This window comes from Primulina eburnea, chromosome 1 (genome assembly GCF_022965805.1).
Source record: "Primulina eburnea isolate SZY01 chromosome 1, ASM2296580v1, whole genome shotgun sequence".
In the NCBI taxonomy this organism is placed as follows: Eukaryota; Viridiplantae; Streptophyta; class Magnoliopsida; order Lamiales; family Gesneriaceae; genus Primulina; species Primulina eburnea.
The window spans coordinates 61,474,710-61,498,495 of NC_133101.1; the positions used below are offsets into that span (position 1 = coordinate 61,474,710).

The 23,786-nt window shown below is 37.2% G+C and overlaps 4 protein-coding genes across 6 annotated transcripts; 2 read left to right on the plus strand and 2 right to left on the minus strand.

Annotated features, from left to right (window-relative positions):
* Window positions 1-1,125: 1,125 nt before the first annotated feature.
* LOC140837654 (MLO-like protein 10) lies at window positions 1,126-11,163 on the plus strand. Of its 3 annotated transcripts, none has more exons than XM_073203783.1 (17): window positions 1,126-1,501; window positions 4,553-4,724; window positions 4,920-5,105; window positions 5,870-5,927; window positions 6,019-6,224; window positions 7,465-7,581; window positions 8,057-8,117; window positions 8,245-8,333; window positions 8,502-8,576; window positions 8,659-8,747; window positions 9,010-9,059; window positions 9,190-9,230; window positions 9,302-9,475; window positions 9,919-9,954; window positions 10,039-10,106; window positions 10,233-10,293; window positions 10,508-11,163. In XM_073203783.1, the coding sequence occupies exons 3-17, from the start codon at window positions 4,971-4,973 to the stop codon at window positions 10,907-10,909; spliced, it is 1,662 nt and encodes a 553-aa protein (XP_073059884.1). In that variant the 5' UTR covers window positions 1,126-1,501; window positions 4,553-4,724; window positions 4,920-4,970; the 3' UTR covers window positions 10,910-11,163. The 3 variants fall into 3 exon arrangements, with proteins under 3 accessions (XP_073059884.1, XP_073059870.1, XP_073059877.1); XM_073203769.1 differs by having other exon boundaries at window positions 1,127-1,501; window positions 4,916-5,105; XM_073203776.1 differs by having other exon boundaries at window positions 1,127-1,391; window positions 4,916-5,105.
* A 742-nt stretch (window positions 11,164-11,905) lies between these two features.
* LOC140837790 (elongator complex protein 3) lies at window positions 11,906-16,563 on the minus strand. The gene is given in 9 exon segments (XM_073203902.1): window positions 11,906-12,463; window positions 13,384-13,488; window positions 13,570-13,789; window positions 13,907-14,073; window positions 14,741-14,915; window positions 15,490-15,662; window positions 15,756-15,825; window positions 15,980-16,098; window positions 16,100-16,563. Coding segments are annotated over 9 exon segments (1,692 nt in total). The 5' UTR covers window positions 16,451-16,563; the 3' UTR covers window positions 11,906-12,151.
* Window positions 16,564-16,606: 43 nt separating this feature from the next.
* LOC140837811 (epi-neemfruitin B synthase L1AT-like) lies at window positions 16,607-20,908 on the plus strand. Its single transcript, XM_073203916.1, is given in 3 exon segments — window positions 16,607-17,140; window positions 18,260-19,782; window positions 19,784-20,908. Coding segments are annotated over 2 exon segments (1,335 nt in total). The 5' UTR covers window positions 16,607-17,140; window positions 18,260-19,431; the 3' UTR covers window positions 20,768-20,908.
* Window positions 20,909-21,264: 356 nt separating this feature from the next.
* On the minus strand, window positions 21,265-23,573 carry LOC140813591 (malate synthase, glyoxysomal-like). Its single transcript, XM_073172173.1, is given in 7 exon segments — window positions 21,265-21,403; window positions 21,405-21,512; window positions 21,514-21,551; window positions 21,554-21,998; window positions 22,118-22,448; window positions 22,534-22,862; window positions 22,950-23,573. Coding segments are annotated over 7 exon segments (1,713 nt in total). The 5' UTR covers window positions 23,349-23,573; the 3' UTR covers window positions 21,265-21,340.
* Between the last annotated feature and the right edge of the window lie 213 nt (window positions 23,574-23,786).

Consider the following 23,786-nt stretch of genomic DNA (forward strand, 5'->3'; position numbering starts at 1 on the left):
TGAAGTTAATGAAGACTTATCTTCAATGAACTTCACAAGATAAACTAAGGCTGCGTTTGGTTGGAAGGATAGGATAAACTAATGATTAGTACGTAAATGATAAAGAAAATGATTGTGGTAGGATTGTAATATATGGTGTAAAATAATATTATGTTTGGTAAGATTTTTAAGTGTAGGATAATTTTGAATTTATTGATGAAAAGACGAAATTGCCCTTCCTCTTCGCGACGGCGACAGTGGTGGCGGCGGCCGGCGGAAATGGTATGCCGGAAAAGGTCATCTCGGAAATGATTGCCGGAAAATTACCGACGGATTACGAAAAACCGTCGCTAATAGCGACGGTTTTTGAAAAAAGTCGCCGATCTTGTTGAGATCGGCGACGGTTTGTCTCAAACCGTCGCTAGTAGCGACGGTTTTTTACAAACCGTCGCTAGTCGGCCGGCGGCGGTGGTTGCAGAAAGTGGTGGTGAGTTTGAATTTAGGAAGTGGTGGTGAGTTTGAATTTAGATAAATTGGTAAAATATTATTAAAATGGATCTACGAAATAAACGCTAGAAGATATATGTTTAAAATTGATTTGATAAAATATTTATTGCTATCCATAAAACAAAATGATATATTTACAGATTGATAAATTTTTGTCTCTAAAACATGTAGACGAGTAGTATTTTAATTATTTAAATATTTATTGACTTTTTTAATGTAATATTATGTTTATGATGTATTTATGTTATTTTTTTATTGTATATTTATTATTCACTAACTGAATTTTATATCGTCAATTTTATATTTCTCGCTTTCAACCTCGTCAGACGTATATATATATGAGCGGTTCAAGTCCGAAATCTACATTACGAAACTTGATCCTAACACAAAAATATTGTCTTTATGTTAAGTTGAAATTTTACACTGACAGTTATTCCATTAAATTTTGGTGAGTTAGACAATAAAATAAGTTAATTTAAGATCACAAATTGTAATAAATAATAATAAAATGATAAATAATTTAGTTTTTTAAAAAAATCAGGGAGAAAAAAAACATTAACGAATTTTATCTATAATTCAAAGCAAATACTTTTCATTACCTTAAATTATTACTAGTCAAAGTGGATTTAATATTTCATTCCTTTACCAATTCCCAAGCTTAGAAATTTGAACCGAAAAATAAGTAATCTTGTTCGATTTTAACTATGGAATTGAAGTCTATTTCTTGATATGATTCGATTTTAATGGTAATAGGCAGCTAATCGAAGTGGGTTTGCAGGCTGGAATGTGAATTTGATTGTGACGCTTTTGACAAAGTCCGTAGAATTAATTCTAAGGATGTTGAAACCGAAGTAGCCGACTATGGAATTGACGAAATCTAGACAAAGATATGATAATATTATTACGTGAGCAGTCAAACATTCCGCGTTTCTTTCTTCCATTCTTGTTCGGACAAAAAGAAAAAAAAAAAGAAACTCCTTTTCACCCGGATTTCCTTCCTCTTCCTACGGTGAATGTAAATTTCTATCTATCTTTCTTGTGCTATATTTTAATGATCTGTTGAAATCTTTGTTCAGAATTTTGATATGGAAGTACGTGGGAATGCCACTGAAGTTGGTTTTCACAGAGTAGTGCAGTCAACTATGCAAATTTTTTATTTTTTATTTTGTAATCGAAATGATGGATGAAAAGATGTTGTTTATATGCCACAACGGGCGTTTTCCATAATCAGGCAACGGCTGAATTTTTTGGCGCTGGTAGCAAAACCTCTGGCGTAGATAGGAACCCATCATCTGATCGTCAATATCATGTCAGTGGCTGCAGCGAGTCTTATGCGGCAGCAGAATTGAAAGAATTTTTGGTTGATCGAGGGGTGGGGGTGGTGGTTGCTGGGAACGTGGGTGAATGATTGGACGAAAAGTGTTAATTGTCCTACGTCGGTTTGATAAATAACCTTGGTTGTATATATAGGCCGGAACAATACGTCGGTTTGATAAATAACCTTGGTTGTATATATAGGCCGGAACAATCCTCCTCTTGAACTGGTTTTTGGGTTGAGTTAGGTCCAAGTTCCAATCTTAACAAAAAGATTGCGAGATTTGGTATCATGAAAAATTGTCACCTTTTAATTATCCTCCGGTAATATCAACCAATTTTGGAATCTAAATGGTTCACTAAACGAGTTAAAGGCAAGGGTGGTCCAATGTTGTGTCTTGGGGCGTTTGCCAACCCAAGTAAAGATATTCAAATTTTATGTTTACTTTTCTAAAAATTTAAGTTACGAAGAAAACTTCTAACTCAGTTTTTTTAGAGTCAGTTCAAGGATTTGGTATGGTGCATTGTATCTATCACATTTAGTTTAATTGATGATAGATTCTCTACTGATATGTAGAAATGACTGTCTTGTATGTTTTCATTGTATGTGAGACTCTGAGACTGCATCTGCTTGATATCTGTTGCTGTTTCTCTGTCGTAGTGAATATTGTATGGTGTAAAAGATGCAGGTGAATTATATAATGGTATCAGGTGCGATCTATGCTGACATGGGGAAGTTGGCAGCATTTAGAATTTTGAAGTACTTGTATGGTTTAAATATTTTATTGATTGACAAGACAGGGTGGGTTTTTGAGAAGAGGGTTGCTAGGCTTTGGGTTTACTTTGTTAGATAACATAAAATTTTTTTTGCAGAAGATTACCACATCATTTTAATGGTCACTTCTGATGTAATCACAAATGTGACCTTACTCAACTTATTACTTGGATCATTCAAATCATGGTTCAGTTGGAGTCCATGGAGGGAACTATGCTAAAATAAAGTGGAAAATTATTTTTCAGATGTTCACATTCTATATAATAGATTTTTTAATAAAACTTTGATTGACCTCAAGTGTAGTTTCAGCTAGCCTCACAAAGGTGGACTATAGCAACCTATCTCATGTAATGATAGGAACTTTTAGTGAGCAGATGCAGAAGGTTATGAAGTCTAATTGTGGTATATATAGTAAGTTGTAAAAAGTGTGATATAGACTAGGCTAGGTGCATTATATAAGAGAGATGTTTCTTCTTAGAAATACTACGTGGATTTTCAAATTCTAGACCTTAAGAGATGTCGCGAAGCTTGATTTGAGATGTCATTTGTAATGTAAAAGGATGTATAATAGGCCAGTGCCTGCTAGGATGAATTACATATATGCCAAATGAGAATGTTTTGTAGTATTACCCCTTAATAACATAACTTCCAACCAAACTTTACTTTGTGATCACAAAGATGTCATATTATTTACCACACCATTGGCTTTCTCATCCTGTTTGGCCTCTGCCATTGTTAACAATGTTGCTAAAAGTTTTAAGAGATTATGGAAAGCCAAGAACAGGCTGAATCTTGAATTGAACCCAAGATTCTAATTGTTCAAGTTCTTGAAAATCCTCTCTGTCTCTCCCTACCATTTTATCATTCCGACTAGCCAGGTTTAATGCACAAGGATCCACCATTTCTTTTGCACTTTTTTCCTGTTTCAACCTCAAGAAATGATGACCCACCCTCCATGCAGCATCATGTTGCTTTGATTTTTAATTTCTGAGAGCTCAGGGACTATGAATATAAGTGCACTGAACCCCTTTGCCTGTGCGCGACTGATTACATTGGTTAGCTTATCTAATTATAAATTTAACCTTTTTGATGGATCACAAAGGAAATCTTAAAGGTTTACTTAAAATTGAAAATAGAAAAATTTCTGGATGAGGTGCCCAAAATTGTGCTATCAACCTGTTTTCTGTAAATCCAGTTAGAAGGATGTCTTATCCTTCAGTTGCAGTTTTTGAATTTATTAATATTAAAAAATTTATTTCTTTTTATAAAAATTCCTGGTTGATATCAATGATTTATAAGAATTATGTCCATTGTTCACGGTTCATACAACTTAAATCTGGTTCATTTACCTTCTATCACCAAATTTCACCTTTCGGATTTAGAATCTACTATTTTAAATATTCATTGTTGAATTGATAGTTTTATTAATTAATAAGAGTTTTCTCTGGTCCTTTTTTTAAGTGTACGCAATATATGAAGGCGATCTGCATTTTTTAGCACAGGAATATAATAAGTATTTTTGAATATTTTAGGGTTTTTGCAAACCAGGGAGATTGGACAAAGTTTTGGTGAGAGAGGGAAAAGGTTGGGTGGTAGAGGATGTTAAAGTGGTGATTATTTTCAAGATTAGCATTAGATTAAAATATTTGTTTTAAGAGTGCTGGTTTAGCAAAAAGCTCGAACTAATGTCTCCTAACCTTCACAAAGTCGACATTCTGTAGCTTTCGCTAACGACAGATTGTGATTTTTCTTGCAACGCTTTTTCTCCCTGTAATTTGATATAGAATCATTGAATCTTAAATTTGACATGTTATGCTAGTCCAGATTGAAACTGTTGAATTTTAGTACAATGACAAAATGTCAAGTATACTGAATGGCAAGGGTGAGCCCAGTTGAGATTTTCATTCCATGCTGATATTTTTTGTTAGTCATACCCGAAACTATATCTTATATTATCATGTTATTTTTCCAATGCAGGATAATATCAAGACACCCTGCCATTAGGTATTCAGTCAAATCAAGTAACGAGAAGCTGCATTGTTTCGAAAGGCTGTAGACTTCTGACACTTGACCAATTCTTCGACGGAAGAAAGTTCATTTGCTGCTATTTCTCTAATAGATGTGGCATTGAATATATTTCCATTGCAGCGTAAGAAATTCAAAAACAATTATTTATCTTTACAAAAAATCATGCACTGACATTATACAGATGATTGAGGTATACTGGTATTTAAGACATCAGTTTAGAATATAACCGCTCTCTGAAAATTTTGGACAACTAGCAGCTTATGCTTCTTCAGCTCCAAATATCCTGCCCTCAGATATGCTTATTCTGTGCAGAAAGTGTTTACTGTCAAAAGGGCATTCTCAGTCCCTAGTCCCTCTGCAAATATATATGGCTGGTGGAGGAGCCAAAGAAGGCTCAGCAAGAAATCTTGATCAGACATCAACGTGGGCTGTTGCTGGTGTTTGTGCTGTGATTATACTCATCTCTATTGCCTTGGAGAAGATAATCCACAAAGTTGGAACGGTATTAAATTAGTTAGCACCTTTGCTGTTGCCTAGAACATTCCGTCCTTTTGTCATTCACATTTTGGATGCCAAAGTATTTTCCTGCTCTTTCTTTGTGAAATTTTGTATGTTTGTTTGTTTTTCCATGTGTCATCTCTTTTATGGTTAATACTTGTTTTCTATTGCTTTAGATCCTGATTTTTTTTCCATATTTTTTCCTTGAATCATTCCTAAGTTCATGGATTCTGGCCTTATCAACCAATTATTTGATAAGTTGATATTCTTTCTTTGTCAGGATTCTTATTCTAACTGTTGATATAGATAATTTGGTGAAAGGGTCTGAGGTTTTCATCATCTACTATTCACAATCTTTAATCTATTTTGTTCATCTTGGTAAAAGTTTGTTACTTGCATGTCATCAACATAGTCCTCTTCTCACATCATGACCTTGTGACGTCCTTTATTTTTTAACTTCCTGCGTGATACTAATTGATATTTAAGTCTCGGTAGACATTCTTTAAGGAATCGAGTTAAATATGTGAAATTGAGATAGTTCTTATATCCTTTTGTTTGGCTTTTATGAGTTGTCCATCTTGCTTTCGTTTGTTCGCTTTTATGTGATTTCAATAGTTGGGGTCCTCTTGTTAGGTCGTTGTAGCATTTATTAACTCCATTTCAGTTGTAATATTTTTCTTTATTCATCCTACTACAATTTAAATCATGCTTTACTGGCGTGTATGAGTGAATTGCGTTCCTCCACTTGATATTCTGAAAGTTCTGCAGTGGTTAACGGAGAGGCACAAGAAAGCTCTTTATGAGGCATTGGAGAAGGTCAAAGCCGGTGAGTTTTTGTTTAAATCTCATCTGATCTTATTATCTTTTTTCCAATGAAATGTCCTTGATTTAGATTCTGAAATTTTTTTGTTTGGCAGAGTTGATGATACTTGGTTTCATCTCCCTAATCCTAGTGTTCTCCCAGTATTATATTGCTGACATCTGCATACCTATCAATGTTGCTGACACCATGCTGCCTTGTCCTGCGGGTTACCAAAATGAAAACAAGGAAGGAAACCATCGCAGGCTTTTGTCTTATGAGCGTAGAGTCTTAGCTGGGAAAAAGGAGCCTTCTTGCAAGGAGGTAATTATTTACTTTTCTATCAGGCCAAGGTCACCATATATCCATTTGTGCTTTCACATTGACTTTTTCTCCTGTATAGGATCTATCATTAACAATGAGCACGCATGCACTCATATCTTTGAATTGCTTATACATTTGTAATATATATCTCTATTCACAATTATTGTGAAAAAATCAGATCGAACTAAATACAAGCATTATTTTAGTGTTAATTTGAAGTTTGAATGTAATTAAACATGTTTGAGCTTGCTCAAAGATTGTAAAATTTAACTTATTGAGCTCGAACTAAACCTGGTATGTTTGAACCTAAATTCGACTCTGTTCAATCTAAGACTTGACTGATGACTTTGATTAACCTAAAAAACCCTCGATTTTTACCAACTTAGAATTGAAGTAAACCACATCAACTGGATAGTCGAATCAACTTCACATTCATGTCCTCGTTCTCAACAAGATAATAAAGAACCTTCGAATTTTAAACATCTTAGAATTGAAATAAACCGCATCGACTGGATAGTTGATTCAACTTCACATTCATCTCCTCATTGTCAACAAGACAATCGTTAAATTTAATAATCTAAATCCAAGTGTAAGAAACGACAAACCCATTATTCATAGAACAAAAATGGAACTGAGTTTCTATCAAAGTCAAAATTATCATAATGTTCAATCATCAAAATACTCTGGTCGACAACTATTAAAAATCGAATTAAAACACCTGAACCAACCAAATGTGTTAGCAACTGTGGACATTAGCTTTCCAACATATTATGTGAAAACTTCACATTAATGCCAACCAAAAAAACATACATGAACTCCACAGATTGGCAATGTATCCTGCATTCAAAGGAAAATGTTTCACATTTTCTCTTCTTGAAAAGATGTAGACAAACATTCAAAGCTGTATTAAAATTGAAAGTCTAGTATGTATTAGGAGGAGACGAGGCATAAAATTTATATATACCATAAATTTCAGCACGAAAGGTGGCCTTTTTAAGCATCTGTCTTGATGAGTATGGTTTAAACTCTAGCAATAGCTAATAATATTAAAACTTCCATGGATCCCCCAGCCAGAGCATCAAATCAATCCTGATTATGTCTTTGCGATCTAGCTAATATTTTTTAGCCTGCACTATTTCATGTTCTCTCAAGGAGGAAATTTTTTTTCCTAATGATTCAACATTATACGACTTTACACTTCAGTTTACATCATTCTAATCTGGTTTTGCTTTTTAATAAGGGGCATGTCTCGCTTATATCAGTTGATGGACTGCATCAGATACACATCCTGATATTCTTTTTAGCAGTCTTGCATGTGACTTACAGTGCTGTAACAATGGCACTCGGAAGACTTAAGGTGATTCTAATTGCTGTAATCATTTATTTGCTTTTATATATTTCATCCCGTCTATGAAAAATGAAATTTTGAGAATACACGAGGCAATATGTCAGTCACTTTAACTACGTCTTTTTCCAGAAACCTTTCTTCAGTACCTTCGGGTCTTGTTGTTTTATTCATCTCTAGTTTTAGTAGTTTGAATCTCCTATCTGACCACCAAGATATACTTTTGTATTCTTAAAATCATTTCTCCATAAGAAAATTCCATTTAACACTTTGGTGGAAGTTATATTTTGAGCTTTACATATCACCATCGTAAACTATTTGTTTGCCAATACCATTTATCCACTTCTGTAACTCATTTGATATCATTTTGGCTGTGATGATGAACAAAAAATCAATGGGATGTACTTCCCACCACTAAATAAATTACTATTAGTGTAGTCATTTTCTTTATTTATGTTAGAAATATCAAATAAATTATGCTTTCCAGATTCGTGGCTGGAAACAATGGGAGCAGGAAACTTTATCTCATGATTACGAATTTTCAAATGGTATGTTCAGTGCATCAGTTACATTGTTATATCCATAACATAACTCAATATTTTGTCTTTACCTTAACGCTCCACAGACAAGGTCTTAAGTCTTAACAGATTAGAACTTTAATTGTGGAACTGGCAGATCCTTCAAGGTTCAGGCTTTCTCACGAGACATCTTTTGTGATGGCACACTCCAGTTTCTGGACCAGAATACCATTTTTCTTTTATATTGTGAGCCATTTCAGTCTACTTGATTCTTCTTTGATATTTTTGCGTAAACTGACGTGGTTATATCTGTTACAAGGATGGGTAATCATATGTAACAATTTTTCATATTTGTTGCTTTGAGGCTGCTATCCATATACTCACTACCCTGGTGATTTTATCTTTTTCATGCAGGGATGCTTTTGTCGTCAATTTTTTAGGTCTGTTGGCAAATCTGACTACTTGACCCTTCGCAATGGCTTCATTACTGTGAGTTATTTTTATATCCTTTATATGAGTTATATTTCCTTCTTTTCTCTTTTAACTATGGATTTACCTTTTCACCTTTTAGGTTCATTTGGCACCAGGAAGCAAATTTAACTTCCAAAAGTATATCAAAAGGTCACTGGAGGATGACTTTAAGATTGTTGTGGGAGTAAGGTACCTATGATAGACTAAATTCTTAGTTTTCTTTGAATTTTTGGACCTATAGACTCCTTCAATCACGCCCAAATCAAAATCGCTAATTTTACATTTTTCCCACTTTTTTTATGTGATTTTCAGATGGCAATCCTTTATTGTGTGGATCATTTGTTTCTTTGATTTTTTAGACCAATCGACTCTTTGTTCAATCAAAGCCAAATTTAAGTTGCTGATTTTACTCTCTTCTTCCTGCCATGTTTATATGATTTTTGGATGGCAGTCCAGTACTTTGGGGATCATTTGTCATATTCTTGCTCCTAAATGTTAGTGGTAAGTTACTGTTCAATCATTGCAATATTATGTCCTCTAATGAAATATTTGCAGCAGTATTTCCATCAATATGAACCCGACAATATTGTTATTTGTTAAGCCTTTATATTTTACTCTTGTACTTTGTCAGGTTGGAGGGCACTGTTTTGGGCATCCTTAATTCCTCTTATTGTAAGATCCCTTCATTGTAAAAACAAATTCTAGGTACACGAACAAGAAACATAACATATGTTGTTTTCCAGATAATCTTAGCTGTTGGCACGAAGCTACAAGCTATTTTGACTAGGATGGCCCTCGATATAACAGATAGACACGCAGTAGTCCAGGGCATGCCTCTTGTGCAAGGGTCAGATAAATATTTCTGGTTTGGTCGGCCTCAGTTGGTGTTGCATCTTATACACTTTTCTTTGTTTCAGGTAACATTCTTTTTTTCAGGTAAGAGATACTGAGAATAGCCTAACTCAATGTTTTACCCGTGTCTAACTTCAATGTGGTGGTTCATCTAAATTCTGTTATACAAGTATATCGACTTGCAACTCATTGTTATCACGGTTTATAATGGCTTATATTTCTGATGGATGGTGAACCTTGTGTTCGGACACCATATTGATTGGTAAAAGGGAAAAAGAAATTGATCGAGAATGGGTTATAGTCATTCAGAAAAATATCTCAATTGTTGTCGTCGCTGATGTTTCAAATACTGGCCAAAATTTTAGTGGGAATGCTTTAACTAAGTTTAAGGGGTATGATAATTTTGAAAATTATCCGTGTACCATTTGTTTGTTCATTTGGATTTATCCCTGCCATCCATATCTTATTAGGCAAATAAACGAGCTAATCAATTTAATCATCCGTGCAGAATGCATTCCAAATAACATACTTCTTCTGGATTTGGGTAACGATTCTCTTCTAATTAGTACATTGAACACCAGATTATCCCGCACAACATAATTAATGAAAGGAATTTTGTCTTGTGCAGTACGAATACGGAATAGATTCTTGCTTCCATGATAATATCAACCTTCTAGTTGTCAAAATTGCTTTGGGGTAAGTCGTATCCAGCATCATTTGTGGCACATTTGAATTATATGATATGATATATGAGATACGAGATTTAGCATTTGGAACAAGAAACGCCTTTTTTTCTGATTAGATCTTGTTATGATATTGCAGGGTTTTTGTTTTATGCTTATGCAGCTATATTACACTTCCACTCTATGCCCTTATTGCTCAGGTACCTCACAAGAAACATACTGATATTTCTGAGCTTATTTAGGGGCGGAATGAGGGTGGCGATCAGCCCTATGAAACGACCAAAAAGTTGAAATTTAAAAATTAATTTCCTCTCTAAAATCAATGGCATCGCTCCCCTTGAACGAAATTTTGGGTTCGCCCTTGAGCTTTTCTACTCTTTACTGATCGGCAATTTTATTGCCATACATACACAGATGGGTTCAAATATGAAGAAATCAATCTTTGATGAACAAACATCAAAGGCCCTCAAGAAGTGGCATATGGCTGTGAAAAAGAAGACCAGAGGGCAAGAAGGAAGGTCTCCTACTCGAACTCTAGGTGACGCAAGCCCCATATCTTTGATGGGATCTCCATTTCACCCGACAGGTGCCACACTTCAACGTTTCAAAACTACTGGGCACTCTACTCATTCACTTGGACATGAAGAAAATGATATATCTGATATCGAGGAGCCTTCGTCACACATGACTGCTACATCCAGCTTGATCATAAGAACCGATCGTGATGATATAGAATATGAGACAAGCATACGTGGTGAACAAGAAACTAAAAAGGAGGACGACTCCTCATTTGTGAAGCTGGCCTTGCAGAAATGATGTAGAAAGAGTTGATCCCTTGATTTGTTTTTAACTCTCTTCCCTGTATCTTATGCCAGTCGTGTCAGTTGGCTTTCTTTGCCTTATATTTTACTTCAATAACCTGGTATATTCTTAGTTTACAGAAACAGTTTAAATGAATTGCTGTTTGTATCCTTCATCGAAGCTCTTACACAGACACCCCCTCCCCTGTATGTATTTATGTGTTGAGCCGTCAATTCGGGTTTGGTCCATTGAATTGATGGAATTATCCATCGCTGGTTTTAAAAGGAGAGTACTGCTACGGGTCCTTTTCGGGATCCTCCATTTATTCCATTAGGCTTTTTCTGTCCCAGTTAAATTGTCTGCTATTTATCGTCGGAATTCAGAGGTTTCTTTTCCGACACTGTATCTTCTCCCGTCTTTGAAGATGGCGGGTGGCTTCCCCGGCGGACAATCTTGATTTATTAATTTGCTCTCCAAATACGGTTTCATTGGTCAGTTTTTTAATATAAATCTACTATTTTAGATCATTAACGAAAAAATATTATTATTTTTATTGTAAATATAAACATAGTCGACCTGTCTTACAAATAAAAATTTATGCGACTTTTAACGATACTTCTCATAAAAGAATATGGATATATAACATAAGCTCGAGAATAAGTTTGCTTGATTAATGTAAAATTAATTCCATTTTTTATTGTTATATATAATTTGATGCTTCAAATAATTTAAAATATAGTTGCTAAATTTCTTCCTTCACCTGAGAAGAACGTATCCTTTGTACTTCAATTGTGCATATACAAAAATACAGCAGAACATATAATCTAACTATAGATAATCTAATATATATCGATGAAATTTGGATTCTGATATCATGTTATGAGCAGTCAAACACATAACAGTAGAACACAATCATGTTCAACACATAACGGTGAAATTTGACTCTGATATCACGTTAAAATTGTGACTTGGATCTATCTCAACTCCAAATACACAAAAACAGTAGATCTAAATACACAAAAACTCTGTAACATTTCATCACCATTCCTAAGTTTATAGAATTTTAAATTCACACAAGCAAAATTGCCCTTTTCATCGCTATGGAATGACCATAACAGAGCTACACTCAAACTAGATTCCAGAACATAAAAACTTTAAATATGGCTTCAAAGAGAGCAGCTGTAGTTTGGAAACAAGCAACATAACCCAAATTATACTTCCAACCCACAGATTAATGTCGCTGGCGAGTTATGTACATCAAGTTAGAAATTTCACCATGTAAGGTCCTTCAAGTTCATACCCCAACTTTCTATAGTAATGTCGCGTTCCAACACCAGAGATGACAGCTATTTTCGTCGATCTGTGCTCTCTAAGAGCAATCCGTTCGGCTTCCTCCATGAGTAATGTACCATAACCCTGGTGTTGCAGTTTATCGGCATCTCGCGCATGTACAGGAACTGCAGTCCCATAAACATGTAACTCACGGACAATAGAACACTTCCCCATGAGCTCCGGGCAAGTTACGTTCCGTCCACATTTACGCAACCGTAGCAACCCAACGAGTATGTCCTGATATCAGGAACCAAAAATGTAGGGGAAGATTAATTCTATAATATAAAAAAAATTGCATGTAATATGACAACAAAGTTCATAACTAACCATGCTGGTTTTATACAGGTTCCCAATAAGGTTGTGAAAAAATAAAAATATCCCATAAAACCAAACAAACAAGCTCTTAACTGGCATGCTTCAACGGTTTTAATACAGATTGCAAATAAAAATAACAATAGTATAGAGAGGAAAAAAGGGAAATTGATAGCTTGATAACATTTGATTCCTTGATTCAATTTAATGAAAACACGAGATTTCAGTGGCGCAACATACAATGTTCGTAGCTAATCATGCTGGTTCTATACAGGTTCCTAATAATATTATAAAAAATTAAAAATATCCAATATAACCAAACAAACAAGCTCATAACTCCCATGCTTGAACGGTTTTTATACAGACCGCAAATAAAAATAACAACAAATGGAAAGGAAACAAAGGGCAATTGATAACTATACAACATTTTGATTCCTTAAACCGATGTCATGTAAACACAAGATTTCAGTGCCGCAACGTAAAAGAGCCAAGCCATTTAGAAACACATCCCATCTGACCACCAATCCAAATTTCAAATCTGATAATATGCATAACCAACAAGTTGCTCAGACGTTATGGAAATGACGTGTGATTGCAACAGATTCAAACAATTTATAGAATGATGATTGAAAAAAATACAATTATATACCCATTTATGTAAAGTTCTTGAAATGAAGAGTGAGAAATATAAGATACCAAGTATCGGCACTGTGAATTTGGTCAGAGATGCTAGATTACATATACATAAACTGATAATACAGTGAGGAAACACACCATCGAACATGTCCGGACATAAAAAGCAACGAACTTATCAGGAGAAGAAAGAAGCATGAAAGTTGACGCACCTGGCGTGTATCTTCATATGAAATAAAAGTTTCCCAACCCCCATTTGCAGTGTAATCCCTGCGGACTAATTCAACTTCTTCTGGCTTTATCTTGTGATGAATATCCTAAATTTATATTACAAATTGAGCTTGCTACAAATGCATAAAATCATGCTCAAACAAAAGGGGAAAACAATGTTCACTAGCCTGGATTCCAGCTTCACGTGTCCGAACATCTCGACATTTCAAGCCCAAATCATCCATTCGAGCTAAAGCTAGCTCCCGAAGATTACCCTTCTCGACCCCTGAAGTAACTAGGGGCATGGGAATATCTCTTTGAACTCTATATACACGAGTCCAGGGAGGAACCAATGCTAGGATTCGGGCTACAATGTCTACAAGCTGTTCAGGTGGATAGTTTCTGTACCTGTATTTGACCAGATAATGTACAACCATGATTAGCAATTTTTTTTTTTTTTTTGAAGAAACAATTTTTTCCAGGACCTGCAATTATGTCAAAAGAAAACCTTTTCATCGACCATACCTGCCAGTTTTCCAAAGCTCATAAAGACCAGTCCCGCGAATAACTAGAGTGGGATAAATTTTAAGCCCATCGGCCCTGAAGGACGGGCTATCAAAGAACTCTCTAAAACTTTCCATGTCTCTCTCAACCCCAACATTTGGAAGATCAGGCATCATATGAGCAACTACCTACAAATATGGAAGGAGAATTCATTGACAAAAATCAAATTCTGGAGCTTAGAAGGCGAACTACCAGATAGGCAGATACTTGACACCATTGAGTCATAGAAATCAGTAGAACTATTTCAGGACAAAAGACATGGAACTGATGAAATTACTCGAGAGGGGTTAAACCATTTGTGAGAAAGAACACCACATTGCATGTGATCCGTGACTTCAATTGTGCTAGCCCTAAGTACACAGTGGCACCAAAGCCATAAGATCACCAAAATAATAGTGATACAGTAATAATAAATTAGGACTTATTTTCTCAATACAGTAAGATAACATACATTCTGGATACTGATAATACCACATGTCTAGGCTTGATAGGTTTTCATTCATTCGATAAGCTTATAAGATCTGCCTTTTTTAAGCTATAAAGCAGAGATGCTTGTGAATGGAATTTATATAATGCACAAATCAATTCAGAATGGCATTTTCAAGCTCTCCTAGGACAAAAAACAATCTATCAAGACTGAGTCCACAGAATTATGACATGATACTATGTCAACAAGTCTGACACATCTTATACACAAGCAACACAGCCAGAAATGGTCTCGAAAGATAGAAAGTAAAAATTATGCGGATAGAACACAAGTAATTAGACATGACTTAATTTAATTTAGAGGAACACCTTAAAACCAGCATCCTTAGCCAAGCAAAAGCAATCAGCCACAGCTGCAACAGTATGGCCCCTATTGGTGTCACGGGCAACATCTTCATATGTACTCTGTACACCAATCTCCAGTCTTGTACAGCCATATGACAGCATCTGCCTCAAATGTGGTCCAAGGCAGTAGTCTGGCCTTCTATTTTTTTAAATAAATCACAGTGAGTTATTGGTTGCAAATTGATCTGGTCGACTAATATCAAAATCACAAAAATTAAATAATGACAAAAATAGTTTAAAAATAAGGTTCATTCGGTGCTCATGGTTTCTATAGGTGAACTGAGGCGCGTGGATGTCCTGGAAACTAGCAACAAAACGAAAACGAAAACGAAAACGAAAACCAAGTCTTATTAAAGAGAGAGCACAAAAGTCATGACGTTCTAAAATCTAGATGATGAAAATTCTTAAGCATATTCGAAATATAAACTTCTAATAGCAGATGTCAAATCTACCCCAAAAGCAGGACAACTAAAAATACACTGAATCTCTAGTTCTTATTATCCGAATGTGCGGAAAAATAACCTGATAACATATAAACATATGGGGTTTCGGAAAGTGAGAATCAATGCAAACATTTACGCCATGTTTTCAAAGCACCCCCAGTAACTGAACACAAGAAAACCACATTCGCCAATAACAAATATATCACAAGGGCAAACTACAAGGACTTGGCTTAAGAAGAGAAGGAAAGAAGAAAATAGTTTGCAAATTACGTTTCTATAGTCATTCCAATACACTTTGTGGAACTGTGCTCGGAGTAGGAAACTGCTTCTTCAACATTGGAAGAAGTGTGCCCTGATAGAGCATCGTGTAGATTCCTTATAAAAAAGTCACGGTAATCTGCTGGCAACGACATAAATGTACCACCCATCAAAATAAATTCAACCTGCGTAAGAAACATAAATAAAAATATGAAATAATGAAATTTTTTAACCAGGTGAAATAACTTTAGGTTGTTGATAAATAAAAACCAAGTTACCTTATCAACACTGTGGCCCAACCTCTTAAGTTGATCTATCCTACTTCTTGCCTGGACATAAGGCTCATATCTATGACCACCAGAGAAAAAATAATCAGAAAAATCTATCCACGCCACACGAAAAAACCTCCTAGACAAAACTTTGAACATTCACAGAAATAACTTCGGTATAGCCATCTAAAACTGTAAGCACACCCCAAAAAATAAACATTAAATAACCTTACCTCGCCCTTATAGCTCTCATGCTAGTGGGCTCATATCCAGTGTAACTCTGCGTACTGTATTCGAAATCCGAATCAGGGCCACCGGGGCAATATACACAAATATTACCCGTCGTCGCAATAGTGCGGGCAGCGATGAGGCTTCGACATAACAGCGACGACAGCAATTCCCGACGCCGTTCGAACCGGCTTCGCCTTCAATTTGGGCAGAAGCATTTCCTTTTCTGATTCTGGTAACGCCGCGATCATTTCTACCAGCTTTGGAGCCTTAGAGAGGCCATACCTACGGCATACGGCAGACTTCACGGCGTTAAGGTCGACGTTTTCGCCCTTGCGAGAGAGGTCGACCATGGTGGACACTATTTCAGCGATTGCTTTGACGCGGGCCTCTTCTTCTGATAGTCCATGAGCTATTACTCCACCGCGACCCGGCCGCGGGAGCTTTCGAGTTTCGGCAACGACCGCCGCCGCCATGTTCCGGTGTCTACTGGGAATTTAGTAAAGGTAAAAGCCTTGCTGATGATAATAGAAGTTTAGGGGGCGCCTGTGTGCTATTACGATCAAAGTCGAGACCTTATTTATTTTATTATAATAATAATAAATTCTCAATAAAAAATAATTTCCAAAAACCTCGGTCCCTTTCCAGTTTCCGCCCATTAAGCAAACATCAATGGCGATCTCCAAACTTCATTCCACCAACTTCTTCTTCCCCCCAACCACACTCCCCACGCAAACATCCCCATCTCCATCCCCCCGACTACTAACACTCCACCCATCAAAACACATGCCGCCCCCGCTATCTCTCCAACCCAAAACTCAGTTCTTGATCCACACAACACTGCTAAAGCATCCCCTCAAAACCCAGTACCAAGAAGATAAAGAATTCCATTTTCAGCATTTAAACAATCCCGGTCCTTTATACGTTGCTTTTCCTGCACTTGAATTCGCAAATACCCTGTTCTTTAACTCGGCCTATAATGTTCAGGTGATAGCACGTAGTGGTGAGCCTGGAGAGAGTCTGATCGATAGGTTTCATAGGGAGGTCCTTAAGGCGGGTGTTATAGGAGAATCTAAGCGGAGAAGCTTTTTTGAAAGCACTCAAAAGAAGAGGAAGAGAAAGGCCAGGGCGGCCGCCAGGCGTGCCGCCAGGCGTAACAGAAAAAGGTCCGTTTTTCTATCTGATTATTGGAGAACAAGATGGCAGTGAAGTGATGCATATATGTGCAATTTATTTGCTGATTGACGGGTTTGTTGTGTTGATTGCTGATTTTAAGGATTGACGTGTGAAGAAAATGGTTCACTTCAGCAAGTTGTGGAGCCAGGGATGTGAAAATATGATGAGCACCGAAAAAGCTCAAATAACAGCTGACTTATCTTAATTATGGTGACTAGAGGTTCTAAATTGTTTATTGTCACTGAAACAAGATACTCATGCATTCATGTATTGTGATGTTCTTTTAGCGGACTAACCCAAAACTCAGAACCAGGGGCTGTTTTAAACAGACAGCAAAAATAAATCTACATGAATTTTATAAGAGAAACCACATACTTTTAATTGAAGCAAAAGTTTTTAATGGGGGTAGAAGGCTAGTAGGAGTCTGGCCATCCCTTGCTCCACCTTGTGAAGCTATTGTTGTTGAAGGACGAGATTTCCTAACTTGTTACTTTTATTTTGGGCTCAAAATGATGGCTTAAACAATCTTGTGCTCATTAAAGAATTGAGACACATGTTTGGATCATTGTTAAAACACTTGGTTTTGGCTTTCATTAAAAGTGTTTGAGCCAAGTATGCCACTAGCTGCTCAATGGTTCTAATAAACTTCTAACTTGGTTTAATATTGAGCTCTCACTGAGTTTACCATCTATGCTTGGATTATTGCTGCTTACTTGGTACTTATTTTTTCCTAGGCTTTGTCCTGTCTCAAACCAGACAAAGGAATGTATCGGGTTTTGTTTTCTGGGATACTGTAGATTGGTTGGTAAACCAAATCGCATGCCGAAATGGACTCAACTATTGATATTTTTTAAGGTGTTCCAGTGCTTTCAACCTTTGTAAGAGTTATGGTTGATTTGTGATAATTAACTTAAACGCTTAATTCATATTATATCTACTTTACTTCTCATTCATTTACTGGATATTAAAACATCATTTCTTGGTAACCAGGCCGACCACAGTCCAAATGCTTGATTTGTTATCATTGACTTTAACACTTAATTCATATGATATCTACTTTACTTCTCATTCATTTACTGAATATTAAAACATCTTTTCTTGGTAACCAGGCAACTATGGTCCAAGGCATCAAGAGAGGACAAAGCTGAGGTTCCAAAGAAGAAGGACGATCCTGAAGATGATAACTGGGAGGATTTTGATGTGGATCTACCCTACTGTTGACCTGCAATACATAATACTATAAAACAACCTGAAAGCATATTGCTAACTGTAATAGAAAACTTCGCGAAAGTATCCAATTTGGTAGCAGTACTGATTATTCGCACCAGGAAGGCTTTTGTTGTTCATTGAGTGTTGGTGGAATGACTCCTACAGTCATATGAAAGCTTTATGGTTCTCAAGTTCTTGATTTATGGTGAAATGTATATTTCGGAACTTCATGATGGTATAATCTTATTATCTTAGACAGATCAAAATGCCTTGTGCAAAATGGTTTTACTCAGATCGATATCAGGACATGTTTTCTGAAATTCTGGAGTGCCTGAGTGTTCTCTCTTGTTTGTTTCCTTGTCACAAGTTGGTTAAAATTTTGCTAATTCTTGCCAAGTTTAGTTAAAAAATGTCACATATCGATATGCTTACTTTGATTAATTGTAAATGTCCAAACAATTGTTTAAGGACGATTTAGTGCTCGTAGACGAGGAGACTGGATAGAGCAACAACCATCTTTTTTTGCATCAAAACTTGCTACGCGATCTCTATAACTGGTCTACGTTCTGTGATGTCCAGATCTTGGATTCATGTGTATAATCAAGAGTATATGCACATATGTATATCGTTAATCTGCCGTGGTTTATATCTTGATTGAAGCAAGTTAGCTTTATTTTGAAATGGCAGGAATCGACTTTAGAGATAGTGGGTTTAGATTTTTCCCTTCAAGATTGTGATATTTTTTGCTTATGATATAGTCGAGATATTGATCATTTGTTTTCGTAATTATGTCGTTGTTTGCATATGAAAAATGACACCCATGAACCGCATTTGTATTTCGAAATGTGAATCGTCAACTTTTTTATAAAAAAAAATTAATATATGTTTCATTTTGCACGGTTTATCTGACATGCTGTGGTCCTAAGCTTTTGTCATTAATGTACAAGGTATTGGATTCTTTTTCCTGTGAATATTACTGAGATCCAATAAGGTGCTGGTAGCATTAATAATTAATTTCTTGTAGTACGATCACTTGTATTTGGTAAAATATTGGAGTAATCTGGATCTCTCGATGAATTTTTCACTTCTTCCAATATTGAAAATGAAGATTGACATCGTTTGTAAAGAGTTCATCAAGCCTTCTTCTCCAACCCGACTTCATCTTCAAGATTACAATCTCTCTTTCATTGATGAAAGAATTCCAAATACCTATATAGCTCTGATTCTTTACTACTCTTTCCACGACAACAAGAACACCACCCAATCCGAAATATCGAGCCGGCTAAGGACTTCTTTGTCGGATTCTTTAGTCCATTTTTATCCACTGGCTGGAAGGATGAGTGACCAGGCTTCAGTTCGTTGCAACGATGAAGGGATTTTATACATAGAAGCATACGTCAATGGCTCGATTTTTGAGTTGACCGAATGCCCCTGAAAATGATATACTAGACAAGCTTGTTCCATTCGAATCCAGTGGAACCATATCAAGTTGTGAAGAGCAATTAGCAATTCAAGTTAGTTTCTTCAGGTGTGGTGGATTTTCTATTGGGACATGCATTTCACATAGGATTTCTGATGGTTTTACACTTGGTTCATTTATCAAGTCATGGGCTGCCATTTCTTGTGGGGGTCAAAGCGATTTAAAGACTCCTGTGTACAACGCAGCAACGCTATTCCCACCAAGAAACGCTCCTGATTTCAAGCCAAATTCGAGAAACCTATCGGTGCAGCCACCCGTTGTGAAGTACGTCACGAAGAGATTTCTTTTCACTGCATCTGAAATAGATGAATTGAAACAGAAAGTTATAAAAAACTCCTCCATAGTAAAACCTACGAGGGTCGAGGTTCTATCTGGTTTTCTGTGGTATCATTGCATGGTGGCAAAAGGGGTCGAGAAACCTCGAAAATCTGTCGCTTTTCACCCTGTTAACTTAAGGGGAAGGATTCAATTCTTGTCGGAATGTTCTTTCGGTAATCTTTTTCAAATGACAAAGGCGGTTGCCACAGTTGATGATCAAACGGATTGGATTGAGTTAGTGCAAAAGCTGAGAGATGCATTCAGGAAGATAGACACAGGCTATACGGCAGAGTTGTTGGGTCAAAATGGTTGTCATCTTGCGAAGGAGAACTTCGTGGAGATCAGTAAATTCTTGGGTTTTGAGGATATCGAGCTTTTCAGATTCAGCAGTTACTGTAGATTTCCATTTCATGATGCAGATTTTGGATGGGGGAATCCTGTTTGGGTGAGCACTGGTGGTTCGTGTATCAAAAATGTGATTACTTTGCTTGATTCTGTGAAATCTGATGGAGGAATTGAAGCATGGCTTGTGATGGATGGCCCAGAAATGCAGAGGCTTCATCAGAAATTGGAATTCCTTGGTTATCTTTCATCCTCTTCTTCTTGTTGATTAATTAACCAAGTACCTGAGCTTTCTTTTATATATGATATAGATCTTCTATGTACCAAGTTTTTATTCTTGCAGATGTCAGACAACTGATTATTTGTTCGTATGTGCATAGTTTATCAATATATTTCCATTCTCATATAATTCCAAATCACATATTTTGCAAGTTTCATTTACATGCATGTGTGAAATCTTTCCTCCTCTATACCAACTAAAGTTTCATTGAGGTACTCGGGAGTGCTTTGCCGTTCAACTCCTTCACCTTCATCGCTTTTCATGAATAATCCAAGTATGGGTTTTATGCTTTTTTTGGTTTTCAAAATAAGTGATATTTCCTCGTTAAAACTCATCAATTTACCACGATTACTATTTAAGAGATGATCATCTATCACGATTATTATTTCATAATTCGATTAATTGTATTTCAATTTCAAAAAAGTAATAAACTATATATTCCATTTTGAAATCGAAAAATGCAAGGATATATTGATTCATACCAATAAACACACACATTATTAACTCGCAACATTCGTGGAAGAAGACGAGTGGTACAAATAAGAACATGAAGAAAGTAATCTAAAGCTTGGAAGATCCCATGGGATGGTGGATGACAATTTGATTATAAGCATCAAGGGTCAGGGAAATCATCCAAAGTAGCTGAAATGCATTGTCTTGTGAAGATCTTGCAAGCTTCGACATACATTCCCTTCTTGAACTTCTCCTTCCCAACTTCCCTCTCGATCCTCCCCCATCTCCTCCTCCACCACCCTCCCGAATAGGTCCCGGTCACCCTCACGCCGAGCCCATCGCCGTCCAACTCCACTCCGTATTTCAGCCACTGCCAGTTCTGAACTCGGCTTATCTCAGCCGTGGCGGCGTCCTCCATGAGATTGTAGAGTGGGACGGATCCCGTGCCCGTGAGCCATGCGGCCATGTATTGGATCCCCACTCGGGTGTTGAGACGGAGGCCTTCCATGGTCCGGACGCCTCTTGGGATTTGCAGGAGGTCGGCCTCGGTGATGTGGGCTGCGTCTTCACGTTTCATGGAGTGAATTTGGTTGGCTTTGTTGCGCATGTTGTCGGTGAAGACTTCCATGATGGCCGGAATTAGGCCTGGGTGAGCTGCCCATGTTCCATCATGCCCTGCTTTCACTTCTCTTAGCTTGTCCTTTCTGACTAAATCAAGTGCGGCCTCGTTTGCCTTTGGGTCTTCTCGGATTGGGATCTGAGCGGCCTGATATTATGTTCACAAATTTCAATAATCAAATTACTATACAGACGAATCAATAATAATCCGGTTAATAATGCCCAAAGGCTGCATCCATGGGGATCTAGCATGAAATTTACACATACCATGCCTCCCATTGCATGGACTCCCCGCCGGTGACATGTTCGGATGAGTAACTCGGAGTAACTTCTCATGAAGTGTTGTGTCATGCCGACTTGAACTCGGTCAGGCAGCAGGCGATCAGGGTGAGCCTGAAACGTCTTGATGTAGCTGAAGATGTAATCCCATCTGCCGCAGTTCAAGCCTGCCGAATGATCTCTCAGCTCGTATAGAATCTCGTCCATTTGAAACACCGCCGGGAGTGTTTCGATCAGAACAGTAGCTCTTATGCTGCCATTTTCGATTCCAGCCATTTTTTCAGCTCTCTCGAACACCCTGTTCCATATTTGCGCTTCCCTGACTCAACACAAAAATGCAATTATGTAAGGTTTCTTGAGTAAAAGGATGACATTCAAAAAGAGTCGGAATGAGTCTCATTCACCTGGAGTGTTCCATTTTTGGGAGATAGAAGAAGGGTCCAAATCCTTCGCCTTGATTCCTACGGAACGCAGACCAGTTATGGAAGAAATAAAGGCCAAAATCAAGTAGACAACCGGTGACAGGCTCTCCATCGACAAAAACGTGAGAATCAGGGAGATGCCAGCCTCGGGGTCGAACGAAAAGCTTGGCTATGTTTCGATCATTGAGCTTGTAGACTCTGTTTCTGGCCTTGTCGTCAAAGCTTATGGTCCCATTCACAGCATCCTTCAAGTTTACGTGCCCTCGTACAAGGTTTTCCCAGTTTGGTGACAGAGCATCTTCAAAATCAGCCTATCCATAAAAAAAAATTAAAAATAAATAAATCAATCAAAGGTTTAACATATAATCATCCATACAGTTGGATGTGACTCGACTCACCATAAAAACCTTGGCTCCAGAATTGAGTGCATTGATGATCATCTTCCTCTCCACGGGCCCCGTAATCTCCACCCTCCGATCAGCCACCGCCGACGGCGGCGGCGCGCAAACCCACTCCCCTTCCCTCACGTACTTGGTGGCCGGATCAAAACCCGGCAACGCCCCACTATTATACCTCACCTTCGCGTCCTTTCTACACTCCATCGCATACTTAATATGTCCCCTGAACTCCCTCTGCAGATCAGCCACAAGTTGCATGGCGTCCTTCGTAAGAATCCTATCAAACTCCGCGTCGTACCTTCCCCTGATATCCACTCCTTCGGGCTCATCGTATCCCACGAGAGTCCTCCTTTCTTTCGAAGGAGATGTTTCAACATAACTACTTTCAAAACCCACCATTGTTCTTGGTCTTTCACGTCAAATTTCTAGAGTGTGGTGCAAATGCGCATGAGAAGGTGGCGGAACGAGGATATATCGAGGAGGTGGGGGATAGATACGAAAAAGTAAAAATGCGTTATGGCCTGAAAATGGACATGTTTTTTGGATTTATGCGCGTCGGATGATGCAAAATGTTGATCTAGATTGCGGATAGATGCAAAATAAAAGAAGGTGGTATGGGAGTATGCTTTGAACTATGTGCCCTGCCTCGGAGAGGAGGTTTAGAAAAGATTGTCAATGACAAGTGGCTCTTATTTGAATTCATATATGTTGTTTTCCGAATCATAGCATGTATGGCCACGTAAATATCACAAATATCGTGTTATAAAATATTCATAACGAAGAAGGAAAATATTACATCTTTCGCGGAGTTTTTTCCGGACTATCATTAGTCAACTC